This window comes from Ornithorhynchus anatinus, unplaced genomic scaffold, assembly GCF_004115215.2.
Source record: "Ornithorhynchus anatinus isolate Pmale09 unplaced genomic scaffold, mOrnAna1.pri.v4 scaffold_264_arrow_ctg1, whole genome shotgun sequence".
Taxonomy (NCBI): domain Eukaryota; kingdom Metazoa; phylum Chordata; class Mammalia; order Monotremata; family Ornithorhynchidae; genus Ornithorhynchus; species Ornithorhynchus anatinus.
Window position 1 is genome coordinate 126756 of NW_024396743.1, and position 20111 is coordinate 146866.

Consider the following 20111-nt stretch of genomic DNA (forward strand, 5'->3'; position numbering starts at 1 on the left):
GCCCCAGGCCTGCCCCTCTGCCCGGCTGGTATTTTGCCTTCTATTGGAATCTCTGGAGAGTAGGCCGGTGATGTCCACCCTCTCACACCTGGCCGGGGGGACCGAATCATGGGGCTGCAGTCTTGGCTCAAAGAGTGAAATAACGTTCCTGTGTTTTGTGTTTTGGCTTCCCTCTGTGCCCCTTCCCCAGAGATCCCGGCGCCTCCGCCCACCACAGCTGCCAGCAGCACCGAGGAGCCCGAAGGTATGTTGCCTCTTGACCATTCGGGCCTGGTAATAGTGGGAGGAATTGGTTGAGGGGCAGAGCCAACAGCCAGCTTGGGGTCTGAGGTACCTGGACAAAGGTACAGTGAAGTTGTAGACACCAAAAAAGAACAACTGTCTGTGGTGGTGTGTGTGCTTTGGGGCCCCAGATTTCAGGGACGTTCTAGAGGTTCCCCGCCACCCCAAAGATCCTCTATGCTTTCTGCTCTTCCCAGGTTGCCCTGAGCTGTCCTGGGGCGGGGGGCCAGACTGATTCTTGGTGGATAGGCTGGGCTCCCGGTCTTTCAGGAATGGCACTGGGCCAGCCCAAGTGGACTGGGGAATGAGGGGAGGGAAGGGGTGAAAGACCCCAGGGATGCCCTCCAATAGCTCCCCAGGGGCCCAGGTCGCTGGCTCCTGGAAGCTAGCCTGAGGTGGTGATGCTTGCTAGTCTGCCCACTGGCCTGCCTTCCATCCAGCTGCAGAAGTCAGGGGAGGGAAGGATAACTGATGTGCAGGGCTCTCATCCACCCAGAGGGGGTCCCAGGGCCGCTACCCCCAAGGGAGCAGCCACCAGATGGGACTGAATCCCCAACCACGGTCCCCGACAGCCCTCTCAGCCCATCTGCTGCAGGGCCATCCCCAGGGCCTTGGGCCCAGAACGACACTCTGCTGTCAGGCCTCCATCCCCCCGCCCCTCCCTCCTCAATGCTCTCAGCACCTGTCCCACCTGTAAGAGCAACCCAGGGAGGCACCCGGCCCAGATGCCCAGTCCATGCTGCTAGAGTCAGGAAAGCTCCTGGAACAGTTGGGAGACCACCTCCTTCTCCTCTCCTCCCTCCTCCTCTTTCTCCTGGACTTATCAGACTCATCTCATTTACTTTTCTGGGCGGGTTAGGCCAGCAGGTCAACAGAAAGTGACAGGTGTGTTTCCTTGGTTGACCCAGCTTGTAGGGAGAGAGTGGGCACTCAGAGCACCACCCCCGGCTGTCCCTCCCTGACTCTTACCTGGGGAAATCGGTATTTCTGCCTCACTTCACCTCCCTGGAGACCTGCTTTAGCTGCCTACTCCCTTAGAGGGGGCTCAGGGTCTCCTGAGAGTGGGGTTTCAACCTGCTCCACCTTCCCCAGAGGGGCCAGGCCAAAAACATCTACCCCCCACACAGTCATTCCAATCACTCCCAAGAGAGCCTGAGCACTCCTCTGCCCACCCATCTGGCAATCTCCCCTTCCTTTTCCCCCCACCCAACCCCCCAGCCCCTCTCCCCAGGCTAATGAATGCCCCTTGGGGGCACTGGCCAGCAGTTTTGTGTGCAGCTCCCTCTGAGGCAGGCAGGCGGATGGACTGCTCCACCTGGTGCTGGGTCTCCACTTGCAGAGGCTACGTAGCTTGTGAACCTGGAGATACGGCCAGGGCCTTGCCCCCATCCTGTGGTCTGTGCTGGGAGTCCTCTGGGGGCGTGACTGGGAGCTGGGGCTGGCGGAACCAGGGGTAAAGGAGTGATGAAGCCAGGAGCCAGAGGGGAGATGGGGCCAGGGGCCAGAGACAAGGACCAAGTGGGTGAGGGGGCAGGTCAAGGGTCAGGGAGTGGCAGGACCAAGGCTTCCCAGCAAATGGACCACTGAGCCTGGATGACAGCTGGGGTTGCCAGGCCCCTGTCTCCCAGGCTGGTGCATCGGCTGCCACCATAAGACACCTTTGGGTCTGTGACCTGCCCTGCCAGAAGAAGGAGCCTAGTGGGGTCTCCGGCCCCCAACCCCATGAGGCAGCGGCTGGCTGGTCCACCTGGCTGCTCTTCCCTCCGGGCCCTGGGTCCTGGGCCCTGCTCAGCATGCGTCACGGTCCTCTCCTTTCCCCAAGGGAACAATGAGCGCCCAGCACAATGGGCTCCTGGGACAATGGGCCAGGCCAGAGGTCGGGCAGGAGGTGACTGGAGGCCAAGAGAGACCACCAGGGGTTTCCAGCCCCCCAGCTGACACAAAGAGCTGCATTAGCATTTGGGAGGGGGAGGCTGGGCATTGTCCTGCTCTTCAGTCCCCTTGCAGGTGGACACGGTGGGGCTGCAGGCTGGTCCCACAGCTCCACAGTGAGGTGAGCCAGGACAGTCCAGCATGCGGGGTACAGCCCCCAGCCTCCCAGTAACCCCCACCCCCGCCCTGCAGCTTGAGGGGAAAAAAGGAAGTGGCCGGTGCTCACAATTGATAGCTAGGCTCGCAGTCCCTCAGCTCCCAGCCCAGTGTGCCAGCCACCATCATGAGAGACCCTGAGCCTGTGACATCTGAGGCACTCAGCGAGAGGGCAGCTTTGGAAACTGTCTTGTAATGGCATCTCCCCTGCTTCAGGCCTCCCAGTCGTCTTTCCAGCCAGCCACCTTAGGGCCTTCCCTCCACCCCAACATCCTCTCCCCCAGACACACAAGATGCTCCCCCTGAACAGCCCCCAGCATCTCCATTTGTGGTGTCAACCTGCTCCACAGGAGGTCCTTAGTGTCAAGGTCTCAGCAGTGTTAGTCAACATGTTCCTGCCAGGGAATTGCGGGGTAAGAGGGTGTGGGTGATTTCTAGGGATGAATGTTTAGGGGAGTGTGTGTGTGTGTGTGTGAGAATGTGTGTGTGCACGTGTGTGTGTGTGTGTGTGAGTGTGTGCACACACATGCCTGTGCATTTACTCACCCTTTGCCAAGAATGTGTCCCAGGGCCTGGGACGCCCACGAAGCTGAATCTGAGTCCTGGTTCCGTCCGGCCGGAAGCGACCCCAATAATAACTGGATGGGCCCAAGTCCCCAAGGGGCTGGACGGGCCAGGGAGGGCTGCCCTGGCCCAGGGAAGACTTTGAGCTCTTGGTCTAGGCTGGGCAGGATCCTGTCAGCCTTGACGTCAGCGGGGCACACTGCCAGTCAGAGCAGACAGAGAAGGATCAGAAAGGATCACCCTGGTGGGGTCCTTAGCCCCAGGATGGCTGGGGGGAGAGGGAGGAGGCAGAGGGAAAGCCCACCGAGCCACGTGACTCGCCCAGAAGGCGGGGCCGGGGCATGTGTCCAACAGCGCCCGAGTTCGCTGGACTTTGCTCCCTGGCTCAGCCGCTCTGGGCAGGAGACTTTAATCGAATTACATGCTTTATTTGCGCCAATTTGTGTTTCAATCCATCTCGTTCAGCCAGGAGAAAGGCCCGCTCCCAGGAACTCACTTCCCTCTTGTTCCAGGGCGGAGGCCGTGGCCTTATCCAAGCCAAACCAGCCTCCCGCACTCCAGCCACTCCAGGGCCCCCATCCACCCTGCCTTCCCCAGGGCCTCTCACCCTCAGAGAGCCCAGACCTCCTAAACATTGGTTTTCCTCCAACCTACCACCTACCAGATCTCAGGTTCCTCATCCACCTGCCCCAGGGTGCCACCAAGGGGCTCTCTGGATACTAAGGTCTCATTGGAAGGTGTTGTCAGCGGCCCTTGGGGAACGGTGCAAGGGAACGCAGAACCCACAGACCCACACCAGGCCCCGGGCCTGCTTCCCCCCGAGCCTCCACAACAATCCGCAGAACTAGAACTAGAACTGGGCTGAATCACTAGGTTTCCCCATGGCTTTTCTCAGTGGGAGAGTGAGTTCAGCAGTTGTGTATGTGAGGGGGCGTGTGTGTGTGTGTGTAAGCACACGCCTGTGCATGCATGTGCATGGACATGTGTTGGGGTGCGGTGCCCTCCCGATGGGTGCCAGCACTTGCTGCCTCATCAGGGCACCACACTGGGGGAGACCAAAGTGGCTGGCCTTAAGGAAGAAAGGCTACTCCTCTGACCTCCTCACCTGACTCCAGCCACCTCGGATACTTACCTTCAGGGCTCTGGAGCTTCAGCTTATCTGGACTGAAGGGCTAACTGGGAGACTGGCACTGGCTCTGCCAACTCCTCTTGGGCCATCTGGCAAAGCTAACCCATTCTTGGGTGGAGAGACTGCAGAACATGGAAATGTGGGTGCTCCTGGGGGACAGTGAAATGGCATGGGGGAATTGGAGGAATGAGAGAAAGTGGGAATGGGAAGACACGTTCACCATGAGGCATCCCTGTCTCTACAGCCCGTCCAGGAAAAGCAGAGTGCCAGACGGGAGAGGACCAATCAATCAATGGTATTTATCGAGCACTTACCGTGTGCAGAGCACTGTATTAAGAGCTTGAGAGAGCACAATACAGCAGACCTGGTAGACACATTCCCTGACCTCAAGTATACAGTCTACAGCTTACAGTCAATGCACTGGACATCCACCTCCATCTTTCCCAGACCCCACCATCAGCCTCATCCTCACACCCAATCCCTGACCAGGATGTCGCAGTCCAGCTGTTCCAGCAGCCGTCCCAGGTTTAGCCAAGCCCCCGCCCCGGCCAGTCTCAGGCTACACCGGTCCCCGGGCCCAGATGGAATCGGGGAGTTGTTGGTTCTTCCAGACTCAAATCACCAGCAGGGTGATGCTTGCCAGCCGCCTGCCACCTGCTCAGATGGCTGGCAGCTCCCAGCACGGAAAGTGGCAGGACCTCGGTGCCTGCCCCCTTCTCCCGGGGCCTACTTGGGCTCAGAAACAGGAAGGGAGACCTGAGGCCGTGGCTCGTGAAACCCTCCGATGGCCGGGAGCAGAGGCCTCCCTAAAGGGGCTGGACCCACTGGGTTTGGCGGGGCACCGAGGGGGTTGGGGCCTGCCGCCGGCCTCAGACCTGATGCCCAGGCCGGCCGCTGGGGACCCGCAGCTCCGCCTGCCATCTGCTCAGTGAAGGCTGACATCCGGCCAGCGGGTCTCTGGACAACTTTTGGCACTTTGGAGGAGGGTTCCTGGTTGAAGATGGAGAGGTGGCCCCGGGTGGACAGCTGTGGGGAAGGGACTGGATAGGACAGGCCCGGGGGAGGGAGGGTGTGGATGGCCAGCCATGGGGGAGAGATCCTCGAAGGCTGAGTCATTTAGAAGTAGTAGCAAGAGTTGGTAGGTTGTTGGGTTTTTGTTTTTTTAAAATGGCATTTGTTAAGTGTTTGCTATGTGCCAGGCACCTTACTTAGTGCTGGAGTAGATATAAAATAATCGGTCTGGACACTCCCTGTCCCACACAGGGCTCAGTTTTAATCCTCATTTTACAGACGAGGCAGTTGAGGCAGTTGCCCAAGGTCACCCGGCAGACAAGTGGCAGAGTCAGAATTAGAACTCAAGTCCCTCTGACTCCTAGACCCGTACACTTTCCGCTAGGCCATGCTGCTTCCCATAAAGATTGCAATGCGGGAGAGGCTGCTGGGCCTCCCACATCCAGGGTTGGCAGTCACAGGGCTCCGACCAGGAGGGTCAGGGTGCCTCTGCTGGAATCACGGGGGGCTGTGTGGGGACACAGCCAGACAGGGTGGTCAGGGCTGATGCTGAAGTGTGCTCCCCCAGATCCTACAAGAGGGCCGGTGACTTCAACACAACCAAAGAAAATCCCACTTCTTTGCTCAGTGGGTGGAAACCAAAGGAATCTGTTCCCACAGGAAGCTGTGCAGCAGGGAATAATAATAATAACGATGATAACTGTATACGTTAAGCTCTTATGATGTGCCAGACACCGTTCTAAGTGCTGGGGTACATCTAAGATAATCAGGTTGAACGTAGTCCCTGTCCCACCTAGGGCTCACGGTCTTATTCCCCATTTTTCAGATGAGTGAACTGAAAGAAGTGTGACTAGCTCAAGGTGACACAGCAGACAAGTGGCAGAACCGGGATTAGAACCCAGGTTCTTCTGACTCTCAGGCCTGTGCTCTATCCACTAGGCCACACTGCTTCTCTTCCCTTCTCTTCTATCCACTAGGCCACTCTGCCGTCTCTGGAATGGCAGTCGGTTCCAGAGGGAACTCCGAGATCAGGTGGAAAAAAACAGAGTTTTTTCCAGGAGAAATTCCCATTTTCGTCATGACCCGCTATTGGACTGACTTATAGCCCAGGGCTGACCTCGCCCTCTTGAGCTCTGGGACACAGGGACATGATTCTCCATCTCGACCGCATCCTTAGCCCTGCCTTGGGCCTGACTCTGGGCCTGGACCTTGGGCCCTGCCACTGGGACGTGCTCTTGGCAGTTCTTTTCTTGGCCAGCAGAGAACATCTCAGGCTCCTCCACCCCCCCAGCTTAGATGGCCCGTGGGCAGACCAGACCTTAGAGAGCCGCAGGCCCGTGGCCAGGTGGGGCAGAGAGCAGCTGAAGCCTGGCATAGGTCTCGATGGTGGGGACTCGCTTGGCTCGGAGATTGCCTGCTGCAGCTTGGGCACGAGGTGACGGTGAAGCTGCTGTGGGATCCCAGGCCTGCTGGGGAGTGGGGAATCTTGGGGGGCACCTAATGGGCTCGAAGTTTCCTACAGAGGCAGAGCTCCCCCACCTCGGGGAAAGGAGGGGAGGCAGGTGGGCCGGAGGGTGGGTAGGGCTCCTTTGTCAAGGACCGCAGGGTGTGGGTAAGCGGGTGGGCTCAGGATGGTTGGGCCTCTGAGGAAGCTCTCCCTCCCTCCGCCCCTCCCAGCCGGCAGATGGAGGATTCGGGCCTCTCTTGTTCAGAGAGAGAACTGCTCCACCTCCCCCTACCCCCCCATTCATTCTGAGGCTAATTCGTTTTTGTCTGTGCCCTCTCCTCCCCCTCCCCTGCAGACTGTGATTCCTACTGCAAGGCCTCCAAAGGGAAGCTGAAGATTAACATGAAAAAGTATTGCAAGAAAGACTATGGTGAGTCACCAAGCTTCCTCCTCGAGAGAGAAGTGTGTGTGTGTGTGTGTGTGTGTGTGTATGAGTGAGAGAGTGAGAGAGAGAGAGAGAGAGAGAGGAGTATGTGTGTGTGTATGTGAGAGAGAGAGAGAGAGAAAGCGCACAAGTACTGGGTGCTGGCCTCATTTACTACAGAAAAGCCAGGGCTCCTGTCGGGTGAACCAGATCTCGACTCCATTCCTGGGTCTCCCCTGGTTTGCAGGATCCCAAACCACCTTCCTCTGCCCCACCCCACCTCCTACCACAACTTCCCACCTCCCCACTAGCCTCCCCTCCCCTATCTCCTCATACTTTCTGCCTCGACACCAGCCTCTCCTCCCTTGTCCCCCCCCAAGCTTCCTGTCTCCAAGACAGCTGCCACCACCCCCAACCCTCCATCTCCCCCCGGCTACCACTAACCTTCGGGCCTCCACACCAGTCTCCCCTTTGCAACCCCACCCTTCTGCAGCAGTTTGGGTCCCAGGATTGTGTGTCACTGGGGGAAGTTGCAAGGGGGGTAAGGTATGGTCCCTGTTCTCAAAGAGCTTCCCGTCTAATCTGGGAGGCAACCAAAGAGATGGACACGGTGTGGTGGCCTGGTAAAGAGTCAGCCCCAGCTGGTGGCATGAAAGCAGCATAACCTAGTGGAAAGAACACAGGCCTGGAAGTCAGAGGTTCTAGTCCTGACTCCGCCACTTCTCTATGTGACCTTGGGCAAATCACTTCACTTCTCAGGGCCTCAGTCACCTCATCTGTAAAATGGAGATTATGATTGAATACCCCATGTAGGATAGTGATTGTGTCCAACCTGCTTTTTTATATCTACCCCAGCACTTAGAATAGTACTTGACACATAGTAAGCACTTAACAAATACCATTATTATTATTATTGTTAATAAATCCTCACCTTCCTGCCCCAAATCCCGATCGCTGCTCCCACTAGGGCTCTCCTGCTGCCCAAACTGCCAGGATGTCCTGGGAGTGGGTGGGGGTGAGCAGAGAGGAGGGGCACCTAAGGAGCCAAGCACGAGATCCTGGTCTGACTGAGGCTTTGCCCTGCTGTCCAAGGGGCTGTGGGAACTACAGCCCTTGGCGGTATCCAAGGCAGCCACTGAGGGACAAGGTATGAGGGCCAGAGACCCGATTTACTTAATCTCCTCCGGCCCGGGCCTTCCGTGGCCAAACCGAGGAGGAGTGGCATTTTGGGGAACCCTGAGTCTTCCCCTGGCCCGCTTCCAGGCCAGGCAGTGTCCAAAGGGCCACCCCCCACAGGACTGGTCGGGGGGTCATCACCCCACCCCCACCCCATCTCACCACAAAGTCATCTGCTCCGTCTTTGGCACGGGGCCTGGGGGAATGCCCAACACAAGTTGCCAGTCTCCATTTTGGACAGCTTCTGTGCTTCCTGGACCCTTAGGCTGCCTCTTGCCTCTCCAATGTCTCCCCGAGGCTTCCGGAGTCCAGGAGAGCAGAGGACACCTGGCCTCCCGCAGCCATGGACGCGGGGTCCAGGTGGTGCGGGGCCGTCAGGAGCTCCCGTGGGTGCCCCCGAGGAGCAGGAGGCCGGGCGTACCCGGGGAGGGAGGGAGGGACGAAGGAAGGGAGGGAGGCTCAGGTCTTGGGGGTAGAGAAATTCTTGCCAGGGAGTGGGGGCTGGGGGACCCCGGAAAGAAGACTGGACTGCTCCTCCCTCCCTCGGGGGCTCCAGCCCACTGCTGGAGAGGTTCCTAAAGGGTTGCCGTCTCCACACCCCCAGCTAGTGAACTACAGGCAGATTGAACCCCGGGCTGAGGGGGCAGCACAGCATGTCCACCCCTCACCCCCAGTCAGGAGGGTGGGAGCGCCGGGGAGACGCTGGCCCCGCAGAGCTGTGAAGCTCTTAAATAAGCGCTGGGGGGCTCGGGGGAATGGAGCGGGGCAGGGGGCAGGAGAAAAGCTGGCCGAGGCCCCGAGGGCCCAGGCCTCCTGACTGACATCGCCCCGCGGGGAGCCAATTAGGAGGCAGATTTCCTCCCCTTCGTCGGACGAGCTGCTGGAATGTTCTAAAAGGGCCCTAATTAGGATTAACTTCGTTACGGCGCTGAGCTAACGCCGGGGCTACCGTTCAGCTCGCCTCGCTGAATGGCTGGACCGGCCCTCCCTGGGCTCCGGCCAGTGCGGCGGGGGCGGCGAGGAGGCGAGGGGGGAGGGGGGAAGGGAGAGGAGGAGGGAAGAGGAGGGAGGAGGCCGTTTCACTGGACGAAAAGCTGAGCGCTGCTGTCGGGCTGTATTCCAGTGCCTGGCACATAGTAAGCACTAAACAAATACTATTATTATTATTAATTCGTGGGCTGGCTGATTGGCTCACCTGCTTCAAGGTCCGGATCACTGTGCCAATACGTGGGCCGCTGCGGGCAGGGTGGTGGGGTCACTCTGCTCACCGGGGTGGGCAGGGGGAGGGCCCTCTGCCCCCAGCTCCCAGGGGAGCAAACTTCCTTCTGCAGTTATGCCTGCTCCCAGGTCCAGGTGTGCCTGTGCTGCTCCGGGTGATGATCCGCCCCCAATCTTGGGGCAGGGGCTTCCTGTGGTCACTGACCCCTCACCCCCTGTCCGGCTCCCAGCCCCCCTGCGGCCGGACGCCCCCTGCCCCGGCCCTCCCAACAGTAACACAGGGAGTCCAGCGAAGGGTCACCAAAGCCCTTTGGCCCGTGATGGGAGCAGCTGAAGGCCTGAAGCCCCTCCTGTGCCTATGGCCGCTCAGCTCCTTTTTCCTCCCCCAGGCCCCTTCACCACCCACCCGAACCCGTGGGGCTTCTCTGCCCTCTCCCTCCAGTGCTTTTCTGAGTAGATCTTAAAGGCTGGGGAGGAAGGTGAGAGCCAGGGAGTGAAGAGATAACCCTCCACTACCACCCCAGTCTTCTGCCAGGAACCCTGTTGCTCTGCAGGGACCCCCTTAGCTTCACGTGCTAGGTCAGAGCTCATGGCCATCAACCTCTGCCTGGAGGCCAGACCCACCCATGCCTCATTCACTCATTCATTCATTCAGCACTGTCACCACCCTCTCGCACCCAGGCACACACATGCACACACTGCCTCTCCTGACACACACACACACTCACAGGTGATTCCCATATGCCCCTTCCAGCAATGGGGAGTGTATCCATCAACTCCCCCAGAGCCCTCCCTGCTGGGCCCGTCACGGAGGGGAACAGGCCTGGGGGTTGGTGGGGAGGGGGCGGGGGGCAAGACCAGCCGGGCGGACCCAACGATCACATGCTGGAAGGTGAGGTCACTTCTTTCCTTCTGCCCGGATTCGGAAAATTCTTCCTTTGCAGAGACGGGTATTAGTCACCCCTTTGTTGAGAGACATTTTGGCACTGCCAGATGGAAAGTCAGACTGTTTCCAAAGGACAGTTTTCAACAACCCTTGCTATGTACCCAGCATTCTTAACTTCTGGGGTTTCAACTGGAAGAGAATATTCTGCTCCTACTCCAGTGTGAAGGGGTGTGTGTGTGCACGCCCACATAAGTGCCCATGGGTGTGTGTATATATACATGTATACACCGCTAAATGTGTGAACAGGTGTGTGTATGTGTATGCATGCAAACAGGGCTTCACCTCAGTCCAAACTCGTACACGTGTGTACCTCTGTAGGTGTGTTTGTCCATCTATGGAGAGAGAAAGAGAATGTGTGTGTGTGTGTAGCCCTTCACCCTGCCCAGCACACACGTTGGCCAAGAGGCCCCGGGGCAGCAGTGGAGTCTAACGATCATTCTGCCCCAGGACAGGACAGGGCAGTGGGGTGGGGGTACAGGCCTGCTGGCTTCAGAGGCCATCAATAGGCCATCAGAGGTCCCAGTAGGCCTGAACACTCCAATCCCCACACTCAAAACCCATCTGTGCCTCTGCCACTGGGCCAACAGTGAGCCTGCCCTGTGTGGGGACCATAGGGCAGCAAGAGTCTTGAGCAGAGACCCAGGTGATCCGGTAGGCCTGGCTCAGGAAGGACGGAGCAGGGGAGCAGCTGGAGAGGCTGAGGAGTGGAGGGCACAGCCCCAGGCTCACCCAACCTGGACCGGAGAGCGTTTCCCTGCTCCGGCCTCCCTGGCCACGGAAGGGCAGCCATTGGCTACAACATTTTACCGGTGGACCAGGTGGGAGGTCTTGTACCTGGCCCCCTCTTCCATTAAGGAGACGTTCCGATCGGCGACTCGACTGAAAGTGTCCTGGCCCCGATGTCTTTGAGAGGAAGAGCTGGGGCCCGTGAGTATCCCTGTGGCAGGGCAGCTGCAACAGGCATCATGGCTGGCTCCAGGTAGGCGTGGAGTCGGCTTGGCCCACCTTCTCCTCCCCTGGGCCAGGTCCACGTCGCCGGCTCCTTGTACCTCCGCCTGGCCCCAGCTCTGGCCCTGCAAGGATGGGCCCAAGGCCTGGGACCTTTCCCGTCTCAGGCAGAAAAGCCAGGCTGGAGGGAGGGCAGTCGGAGCTCCTGGGCACTTGGTGGCTCTGAGCTCCAAGTTCTCAGCAGCTCCAGGCTGCAGGCTTCGAGCATTTGGTGGCTCTGGGCTCTGGGCTCCAGCTCCCAGTGGCTCAGGCACCGGGCCTCAAGCACCCAGGGGCTCTGTGCTTGGGGGTCCCAGTGGCTCCGGGCTTTGGGATCCAAGCACCCAGAGGCTCTGGGTCTGGGATCTGGGCTCCCAGCGGCTCCAGGCCGTGCAGACTCCGAGCACCCGGTGGCTCTGGGCTCTGGGTGGATCTGGGCAGCAGCTATTGCTCTGCGACTCTGAAACTTTGGCCACTGCCAGGCTGGCTGCCGAAGGATCTCAGAGAGAGAGTTACTCATGGGATTTTCTTCTCCTTTCAGGGGGTGCATGACTGGTGTTGAGAACTCTCCCCGCACCATCCCCTGCCCCCGGCAGCTCCCTTTAGCTGCTGGCTTAATTACAGATTACCACCACCACATCCACTGTGCTGGCCAGCCCCCCTAATCCACTTCGTCTGTGGTCACTGGGTGGGCTTTGTGGTTTCCGCGGCCACCTGTCCCTGCAGGCCCTCCCTGCCCTGCTGCCAGGGGCTGGCAGCTGGCTTGCCCAGAGCTTCTCTCGGCTCAGAGCCGGGACGGGTTCCCCAAGAACAGGTTGGGCAGTGATCTCTCCCTACTTTCATGGGATGTGACAGTGGGGAGGCCCGGGGTCCAGCTGCCTATCACATTCATTCATTCAATAGTATTTATTGAGCACTTACTATGTGCAGAGCACTGTACTAAGCGCTTGGAATGTACAAATCGGTAACAGATAGAGACAGTCCCTGCCCTTTGATGGGCTTACGGTCTAATCGGGGGAGACAGACAGACAAGAACAATGGCAATAAATAGAATCAAGGAGAAGAACATATCATTAAAACAATAGCAGAGTGAAATGGAGGATGGGGCGAGACCCACGGCAGCCAGAGCAGCAGGGTGGGCTCCTCTAAGGCCTGAGCAGTCACCCCCTCCATGCCAAGTGGCCCAGACCGTGGGGTCACTTGTCCTGAGACATGGAGGCTACACAGCTTGTGCTTGGACATGGCTGGGGTTTGGGGAGAGGGCTGACCCCCACTTCCCCTGGTAACCTGCTCAACTGCCAGCTCACAGATCTAAACAGCAGTGCAGTGCAGTGCAGTGCTGTGTGTGGGTGTGTGGGTTGTGGGGGAGGTAGGGGAAGGGGCAGAACAGAGGCCAGGGGTTTGTTGGGGGGGTGGGCTTTCCTGAGTCACCAGGCTTTCGCTGCCTCAGTTTCTGCCATTGAACTCCCCATCTCTGCAGGGCCCAGTTCCTAGAACACACACAGACCTTCAGAAAGCCACTGAGTACCTCACCCTGCACCACAGCAGAAACACCTATTCATCCTCTAAGAAGTTGGCTCCTTAAATTTGGGTTTCTTAACAACTTCTGTTCTCCCCGCAGGGGCTTGCACAGTCCTCCCCCCACCCTACCCCAGAGCTTCACTCTCCCCCAGAATCTACCCCCTTGTTTTTTTCTTTTCCCCTGATTAACTTATATAATGATAATAATGGTATTTTTATTATTATTATTAATAATAATAATGGTATTTGTTAAGCACTCACTATGTGCCAAGCACTGTTCTAAGCACTGGGGTAGATACAAGGTAGTCAGGTTGTCCCATGTGGGGCTCACAGTCTTAATCCCCATTTTACAGATGAGGTAATTGAGGACCAGAGAAGTGAAGTTACTTGACCAAGGACACCCAGCAGACAAGTGGAGGGAGCGGGATTAGAACCTATGACTTTCTGACTCCCAGGCCCATGCTCTATCCACTATGCCATGCTGCTTACTATACACCAGGCACTGTACACTAAGTGCTGGAATCTATCTCAGCACTTAGAGTAGTGGTGGTACATAGTAACCGCTTAACAAGTACTATCATTATTATTATTATTGTTATTATTATTAGGCTGCTGGTCTCCCCAACCTCTGCCATATGTCCTGCTCCCGGAGACCATATTCAGCTCCCTTACTGGGAGTCGGGGAAAATGCAGAAACTGCTGAACAGAAATAAGATAAACCCTCCACCCCAAGTAGAGAGGGTGGGTGCACGCGTCTGTGTGTGTGTGCCTATGGCAGACTCAGGTGTGATATGCACACGTGTGCCTGCTCTCTGCATCAGTGACATGGGCCAGAAGTGTGATATGTGGAGGATGGGTGCTGGTCAGCTTCGCCCTATGCAGAGCAAGACCTCGGGGAAGGTTCACAGCGGGTCTTCTTCTTCAAGGGACTTGGAACAGGCTCAGGGTTGGGGGGGCTAGTCGAACACCCAGGCTCACTGGTGGGTCCTGGTTGGGGAGCCCTCGGCTGTCCCCCCCTCCCCCAGAAACCGGGCCCAGGTGAGAATGGAGCGCAGATGACACAAAGTAGGCAACGTGGATAGGAACGAATGGGATGACAGAGGGTGAGTGCGGGGAGGGCAGAGGGCAGGCGGGAGGGCAGAGGCTGGGTGGAATGGCGGAAGGTGAGCAGGGGGAGGGTAGAGGGTGAGTAGGGGGAAGGTAGAGGATAGGTGGGATGTCAGGCAGAGAGAAGTTCCCAGCCAGCAGTCTCAGGGCTGACGGGAGTGGGGCGCTTTTCCAGCCGTCCAGATCCACATCCTGAAGGCGGACAAGGCAGGAGACTGGTGGAAGTTCACAGCCAGCGTCATCTCCGTGTACAAGCAAGGAGCCAACCGCATCCGGCGCGGCGACCAGACCCTGTGGGTCCGCTCCCGGGATGTGGCCTGCAAGTGCCCCAAGGTGAAGCCCCTGAAGAAGTACCTGCTGCTGGGGGCGGGGGAGGACTCTCCGGACCAGAGCGGCCTCGTGGCCGGCAAGACCAGCTTGGTGATCCAGTGGCGGGACACGTGGGCCCGGAGGCTGCGCAAGTTTCAGCAGCGGGAGAAGAAGGGGAAGTGTAAGAAGGCCTAGCGCGAGCGTGCGAGCGGGACAGTGCGCGTGCGTGCGAGAGTGAGTGAGCAAGCGAGCGGAGCGCGGGAGCACCGGGAGCGCACAACGCTTCGAGTAGACGCTGGGGCTGTGGGATTCAACATGGGGCACGGGGGAGGGCGGGGGGAAGCGGGGAAGGGCCCCGGGGCTCGAGACCCTTTCTCCGGGCATGGGATGGCCCCCGGCCCCCCAGCCCCACTGTCCTCGGGTCTGGAGGCCAGGCTCAAACAGAGCTGAATTGCCCAGGACTGTTTGGGCTGCAGGGGATCCTGGGGACTTGGCCAGAATGATACTTCCCTTTATGTCAGGGGCACTTGGAGATGGGTCATGTACCAGAGAGGCCCTTGGCTCCACTACCCAGCAGCTGGACTCTGGCCCCAGGCAGGCCAACTCAGCCTAACTCCAAGCCCCTGGGGAAGGAAGCTGGGGGCCCACCCAACCCCTTTCCCAAATCCTAGCCTGGAGGCTGAGCCTTCAGGCTTTGTTGTTGGGGCTGGCCAGAATTCTCCACCTACCAGAGCAAAAGCGCCATTCTCTGCCCCAGCCCCTGCCCCTGCTCCCATTGCCGGGTGAGGGGCTGGGGCAGGGCACCTACTTCCTGGCCAGGCTGAGGGGGCAGTGGGGCCAGCTCCATCGGGACAGGCAGCCCAGCCCAAATCCCTCCCTGCTTTGACCTCAAGCCGCTCAGGGCAGATCACCCACACAGGCCTCTGATGAGGGTCACAGGCCCACCACTGCCTGCATTTGCCCTCCCGAGAGCCTCCTGCCAGGAGGTTGCTCGTCCACCTTCTCTGGAGGTCCTCCCTCCCGGGAGCCCAAACCTCGGCACTCCCAAAAGTCAGTGGGGTTGTGTGGGCAGCCGGTGGGTGGAACAGATGCTGGGACTCCTTAGCCCTCTGGCCATCACCCTGCCTGGGGACTTGAGGATGGGGCGGAGGCACAGGGCTTGCCTGGCCTCCCAGCCGATTCCCCCAAACCCCTGCCATCTAGGACCTCAGCCTGGAGGAGCGAGGCTAACCCTCGGAGTGGGTACCTTCTGCATCCTCAGAAGCTCATGTTCCTGGGAATCCTGGGCTGGGGGGCGGGGGGCGGGGGCTCTCCGCCCACAGCATTGCTCTTGTTCTTCCTCCCTGGCCAGGCCAGGCCCAGAGCCTCAGATGGCTTCCTTGGGCCTGCCTCCCCCAGGGTCCGGGAGACCTGCGGCTGCTGTCCCGGATCACGGTGGGAGGAGATGTGCCACACCGGTCGGTCACGGTCAGACCGAGCCGTGACGGGGCCAGCACTTGCAGCAGGGTGCACTCTGCTGAGGGCTGGGGCAGGAACCCAACTCCAGGTCTGTGCTCCCGACTCCAGGCTGCGCCAGTGAGGGCTGAGTCCACTGGAGGGGCAGGAAGCTGCCACTGGCCCCTGACTGTGACTTCCTGGCCCAGAGATTTCCCCACTGAGCCCGGACTGTTACCTTCTCCCGCCCGGCCCCGCCCCCAACCCCACGCCCCTGCCCGTTGCTGACCAAGTAAACCAACACGGTGATCCCTGGTCAACCTGTGCCTCAGTAGCCCTGCCCATGCGGGGCTGGGTTCTTTTTTGCCATTTCAGCCCGTGCCTGATCCCAGGGCCTCACTCCCACAGCCCACATGCCCAATCCTTGTCCATGGGGCTAGGACTGGAAGTTCCTGGGGTCTAGGGGCAAACTCCCAGGCATAAGCCAGGCTTGACGTGGAAACGAGCCCCCAGAGGCTTAGTCTCCTTGGGGGTCAGGCCGAACCAAGGGGACGGGGTTAGGATTAAGGCATAGGTGGGTGCAGACTGGCAGGGAGACACCAGAGAAGTCCCTAGTTCTTGCTCTGGAGTGAGGCCACTGGGAGCTTTGGTTCTAGTTCGAGGAGTCTTGGGTCCAGGGGCAGGGAAAGGCCTGGAGAACCACACCAGCCTGGCTAAGGATAGCTGAGATGTCCACTTGGTGCCAGCCCTCCGACCCCACCCTTCCCATGGCCCCACCTGCTGGGGTTTTGGGGTGTAACTAGGGCCTTGAGGCTGACCAAGGCCACCCCGTCCCTCATCCCCCAAATTGAGACCATCTCGGTGGGGACTCCATTTACATCTCTTTAAAGGCACAGGGAAAGTTGTGAGTTTTATTACTGAAGTTGTTTTCGTTAAAGCTGTTGCTGCCCGGGAGCCCCGCCCGCAGGGACAGCACGGTAGAGATAAACCAACCAGCCCCGCCGAATAAATGCAGTTCACCGTCCAACCAGGGCTGGTCACTGTCCCCAGGTTGGCACCCTGCCCCCCATCTCCTCCCCGTGGTGGGGAAGCAGGGCCGAGAGTGGTTTCGATTGCCCCCCGAGAACAATCTCACCAGACCGGCCTCCTGCTCCCCCTCTTCCTCACACATCTGGGCCACGGGTCTCCCTGGGAGGGCAGGGTGGCAGAGGTCTGTGTTGGGGAGGGGGGCTTTTAGGGGAGAGATTGGGCTGTTCCCACGCACCTTTGCCCACCTCAGGGGAGTAGGTCTAAGCAGCACTGTCCTCCCTGGCCCTGAGTGGCTCCTGGATGGGGAGGGGGTGTGGCCAGAACTGACCAGCTGTCAGGGGCCGGGCTGGGCCGACCTCCAGATCCCGCAGAGAGACTAAGGGACCACTGGCTCCTGAAATGCAATCTCAAGGGGCTTAGGGGACTGATGGCTCTCTCGGCTGGGGCGACTACAGAACCCTCGCGTAGGCCTGAGAGATGTTTCTCCGCTGCCCCTCAGGGGCTCCCTAGCCTAGAACGTGGTCACGCTCCTCCTGTCCCCCTCTCACCCTTCTGGGTGGTGGCATCATACTTCCCCACTTCCAGGCCCCACAGGGTGATTGCCTGGATCAGGTCTGAGCCACCGCCCCAGTCGGGGAGCCCAGCCCCGGAGCCGGCCCCAAGAGCCTCGGGTTACCACACCCACCGTGACACCCCCGGCCGATGGCACTGCCACGTTGGAAAATGGAAGGGATCCCGGGTGCAAGGCCACTGCCTTCAGCCCTGGCCCCAACTGAGTCCTGCTGCAGCGGAGACACAACATACAGCCTCCTTCCCCGTTAACCCAAGGAGGGGTGGAAGTCGGAGCCAAACCTGCCCTGTTTTGCCCTCCAAGAGGCCACTTGAGTCTCTGCACCTAAACCTGAGTTGGGAAGCGGTACTGCAGAGTGGCCTGGGGGCCATGGGACAGCACTGCCCTGGTCAAGCTGGGTCTATGCCCAATCCCATCTGGCTGGGCCCATTGGAAGGAAAAGGGACATAGACTGCAGGCAAGAAAGAATGAGCTCCTCCCCTCCCCATTCCCTACCACCCCATCCAGGGGTTGGGACTGGTCTTCAGAGTCTGGGGACACCTGAAGCCTGCCCCAGGCCCAGCTAGCTGATCCCCCTGCCTAGCAGCCTGGGTTGACTGCTGCCTCAAGGGTGGAAGACACTTGGTCTTCTCAGTTTTGGCCTCACAGCGTTCTGGGATCTATAGTTCTGACCTCCAGAGTACGGTGGGCCTCTGACCCCTCTCCCTGCCCCTCGGCTGTCCCAGTCCCCGCAGGGAGCTGGCAAAGGGCCCGACATCATGGCTTCTGTCCCAGGGCTGCTGTCCCATCGCAGCACAGGGGAGTCCTTGACCCCGCCGAGCGGTGGGGGCGGAGAATGTGGCACTTGGGCCCGACTGAGGCCCAGGGTCAAGGTGTCTCTCTCTGGCCCTGGAACCTGGCTGGGAGCCTTTTTCCTGCAGTCACCGCTGGGCTGGCCTAGGACAATTTTCGGACACCTCCCCCTCGGCTGGAACCCTGGGTGCTGAAGCGCCGCCATGGCCAGAAGCGGAGAAGGGGCCTCGGAAGAAGAACCGAAAGCCCGGGAGATGGGGCCGGGGACTTGATGGTCCGACTTCACTGGCACAGGAGGCGGTGGCCACTGGGCCTCGCTGGGGGCCGATGAAGAAGCTGGACGGAGGACTGAACGGTGGAGGTGTGAGAGCGATGTGGTCGGCGGCTCTGCCTGGGTTCGGGGCAACCCTCAGAGGGGCTTGGCCCCTGGCTCGAGTGGAGGGAATAGGGTTGGCGTGTCTGGATTTACCCCTGTGCCCTTTGACCCTGTATGGCTGCCACCTTGTATGTAACTACTGTAACTGCTCCCAGCGGCTTTGAGAGCGAATGTCGACATGGTAACTACCTTGCTTTGTCTAAGTAAACACTTACCTCTTCCCGATCCAGGCAGGGCCTCTGTGTGCTTGATTTCCACGAGCTCTTGTTCCAAACCGTTCTGTCCCAGGGGGTGGCCTGGGCTGACTCAACATCATCTCCACTCCCCAGAAAGGGGCTGGGCAGGAGCCCCCGGACCCAAACTTTGGTCACCGCGTCAGGCTCCGGTCCGACTGGCCCCGGACGAGCCGAGATCTAACGGGCGGGACTCCCCTTTCCCAGAGCCAGTTGGCCCCTTGGCAACCCCAGTGGCTGGGCCGGCTGGCCCTAGGCCCAGGAATGGGGGAACCCTAAACCAGCCCTTGGCCCGTGTGACTCCCAGAAATGGTGGGGGGATGTCACTGTCTGGGGGAGCAGGGTTGGGTGCTGGAAGGGTGCTGCTCACCTGACATCTGTTCCCTCCCACTCTGGTCCCGAGCAGGCCCCCAGGCTGGAGTCCATTCAGGAGAGCAGGGAGGGTGAAGCCACCGAGACGGGAAGGATCCTAAAGAAAGAGCTCCTTTATTGGGTGACACCGTGCCCTGGGATGCTGGGTTGAACGACAGTGTTCCACCATAGGGGGTCTGGAGACAGGGGAGCTGGCCAGGGCGAACAACAGCGCACCACTGCAAGGGGTCGCTCTGTGGGCTCCCTTTTCTGGTAGGGCAGTTTGGCCAAGGCCCTCGAGGAACCAAACAGCAGCTGCCCAGCTGAATCTTAACCACAGCCGCTCCTCTGGGCCTTGTCGCCGGTTCCAGCCCTTAGCCACCAAGAGCCCTGAAGAGCCCCGCCCGCACCCCGAGGCCCGCACCCCGTGGCCATCCGGGTCACACATGGTACTGGCTGCTGATGGGGGCCGAGAACCAAGCTTCTGCTTCGGGGACGGCTTTGAGGGCAGCAAAAAGAACGGGGTAGGCTGAATGGGGGGGGGGGCGGGAGATGGAGGGACGGAGGGCCGGGGGTGGGGCTGGAAGCCGGCCGTGGGGGCGGGCTGCGTCAGGCTCCAGACGTCTTTCCGGATGCACAAGGGGCCGGGATCCCTCAGCTGCCCCCCACTGGAGCCGGCACCACTCCTGCCACGCGTCAGCTGTTCGGCCAGACAGCGACGACCACGATCGCGATGAGCAGTAGCACGATTACCGCCAGCATCCCTGCAAGACACAAACGGAGATCCCCGCTCAGCCTCCAGCCGGGGCATTGACCGGGGCAGTGGTGTGGAGATGACGGGGATGCTTGGTCAGAGGGAGCGCCCAGACCCTAGGAGAGCCTAACGGGGCAGACGACTGTTGACCACATCCAGATTGCACAAACTCCAACAGCCGCCCCTGGGAGCTACCAGAGGGAGAGTTGGGGGTGTTGCGGGTCCAGCCCTCATGTCAGGGTGAGGGTCTGGGTGGCCCCCAGGGTCCTGAGAGTGGGGTCCTAGTCTGCAGGGGGTTGGGGGGAGAAGGGCTGTGCCTGGGCTAGGACTGGCTTCCCCCGCCTGCCCTAGCCAGCATGCTT

At 59.8% G+C, this 20111-nt stretch overlaps 2 protein-coding genes across 2 annotated transcripts in view; one reads left to right on the forward strand and one right to left on the reverse strand.

Annotated features, from left to right (window-relative positions):
- NTN1 (netrin 1) overlaps positions 1-18640 on the forward strand; it is a 77104-nt gene extending 58464 nt beyond the window's left edge. Inside the window, exons 4-6 of the mRNA XM_029056998.1 lie at positions 191-244; positions 6877-6951; positions 14076-18640. Coding sequence (XP_028912831.1) covers positions 191-244; positions 6877-6951; positions 14076-14404 — 458 coding nt within the window. The 3' untranslated portion in view covers positions 14405-18640. The remainder of the gene's footprint in view (positions 1-190; positions 245-6876; positions 6952-14075) is intronic.
- A 471-nt stretch (positions 18641-19111) lies between these two features.
- Positions 19112-20111, reverse strand: part of STX8 (syntaxin 8) — a 53438-nt gene continuing 52438 nt past the window's right edge. The window contains exon 8 of the mRNA XM_029057084.2: positions 19112-19759. Coding sequence (XP_028912917.1) covers positions 19692-19759 — 68 coding nt within the window. The 3' untranslated portion in view covers positions 19112-19691. The remainder of the gene's footprint in view (positions 19760-20111) is intronic.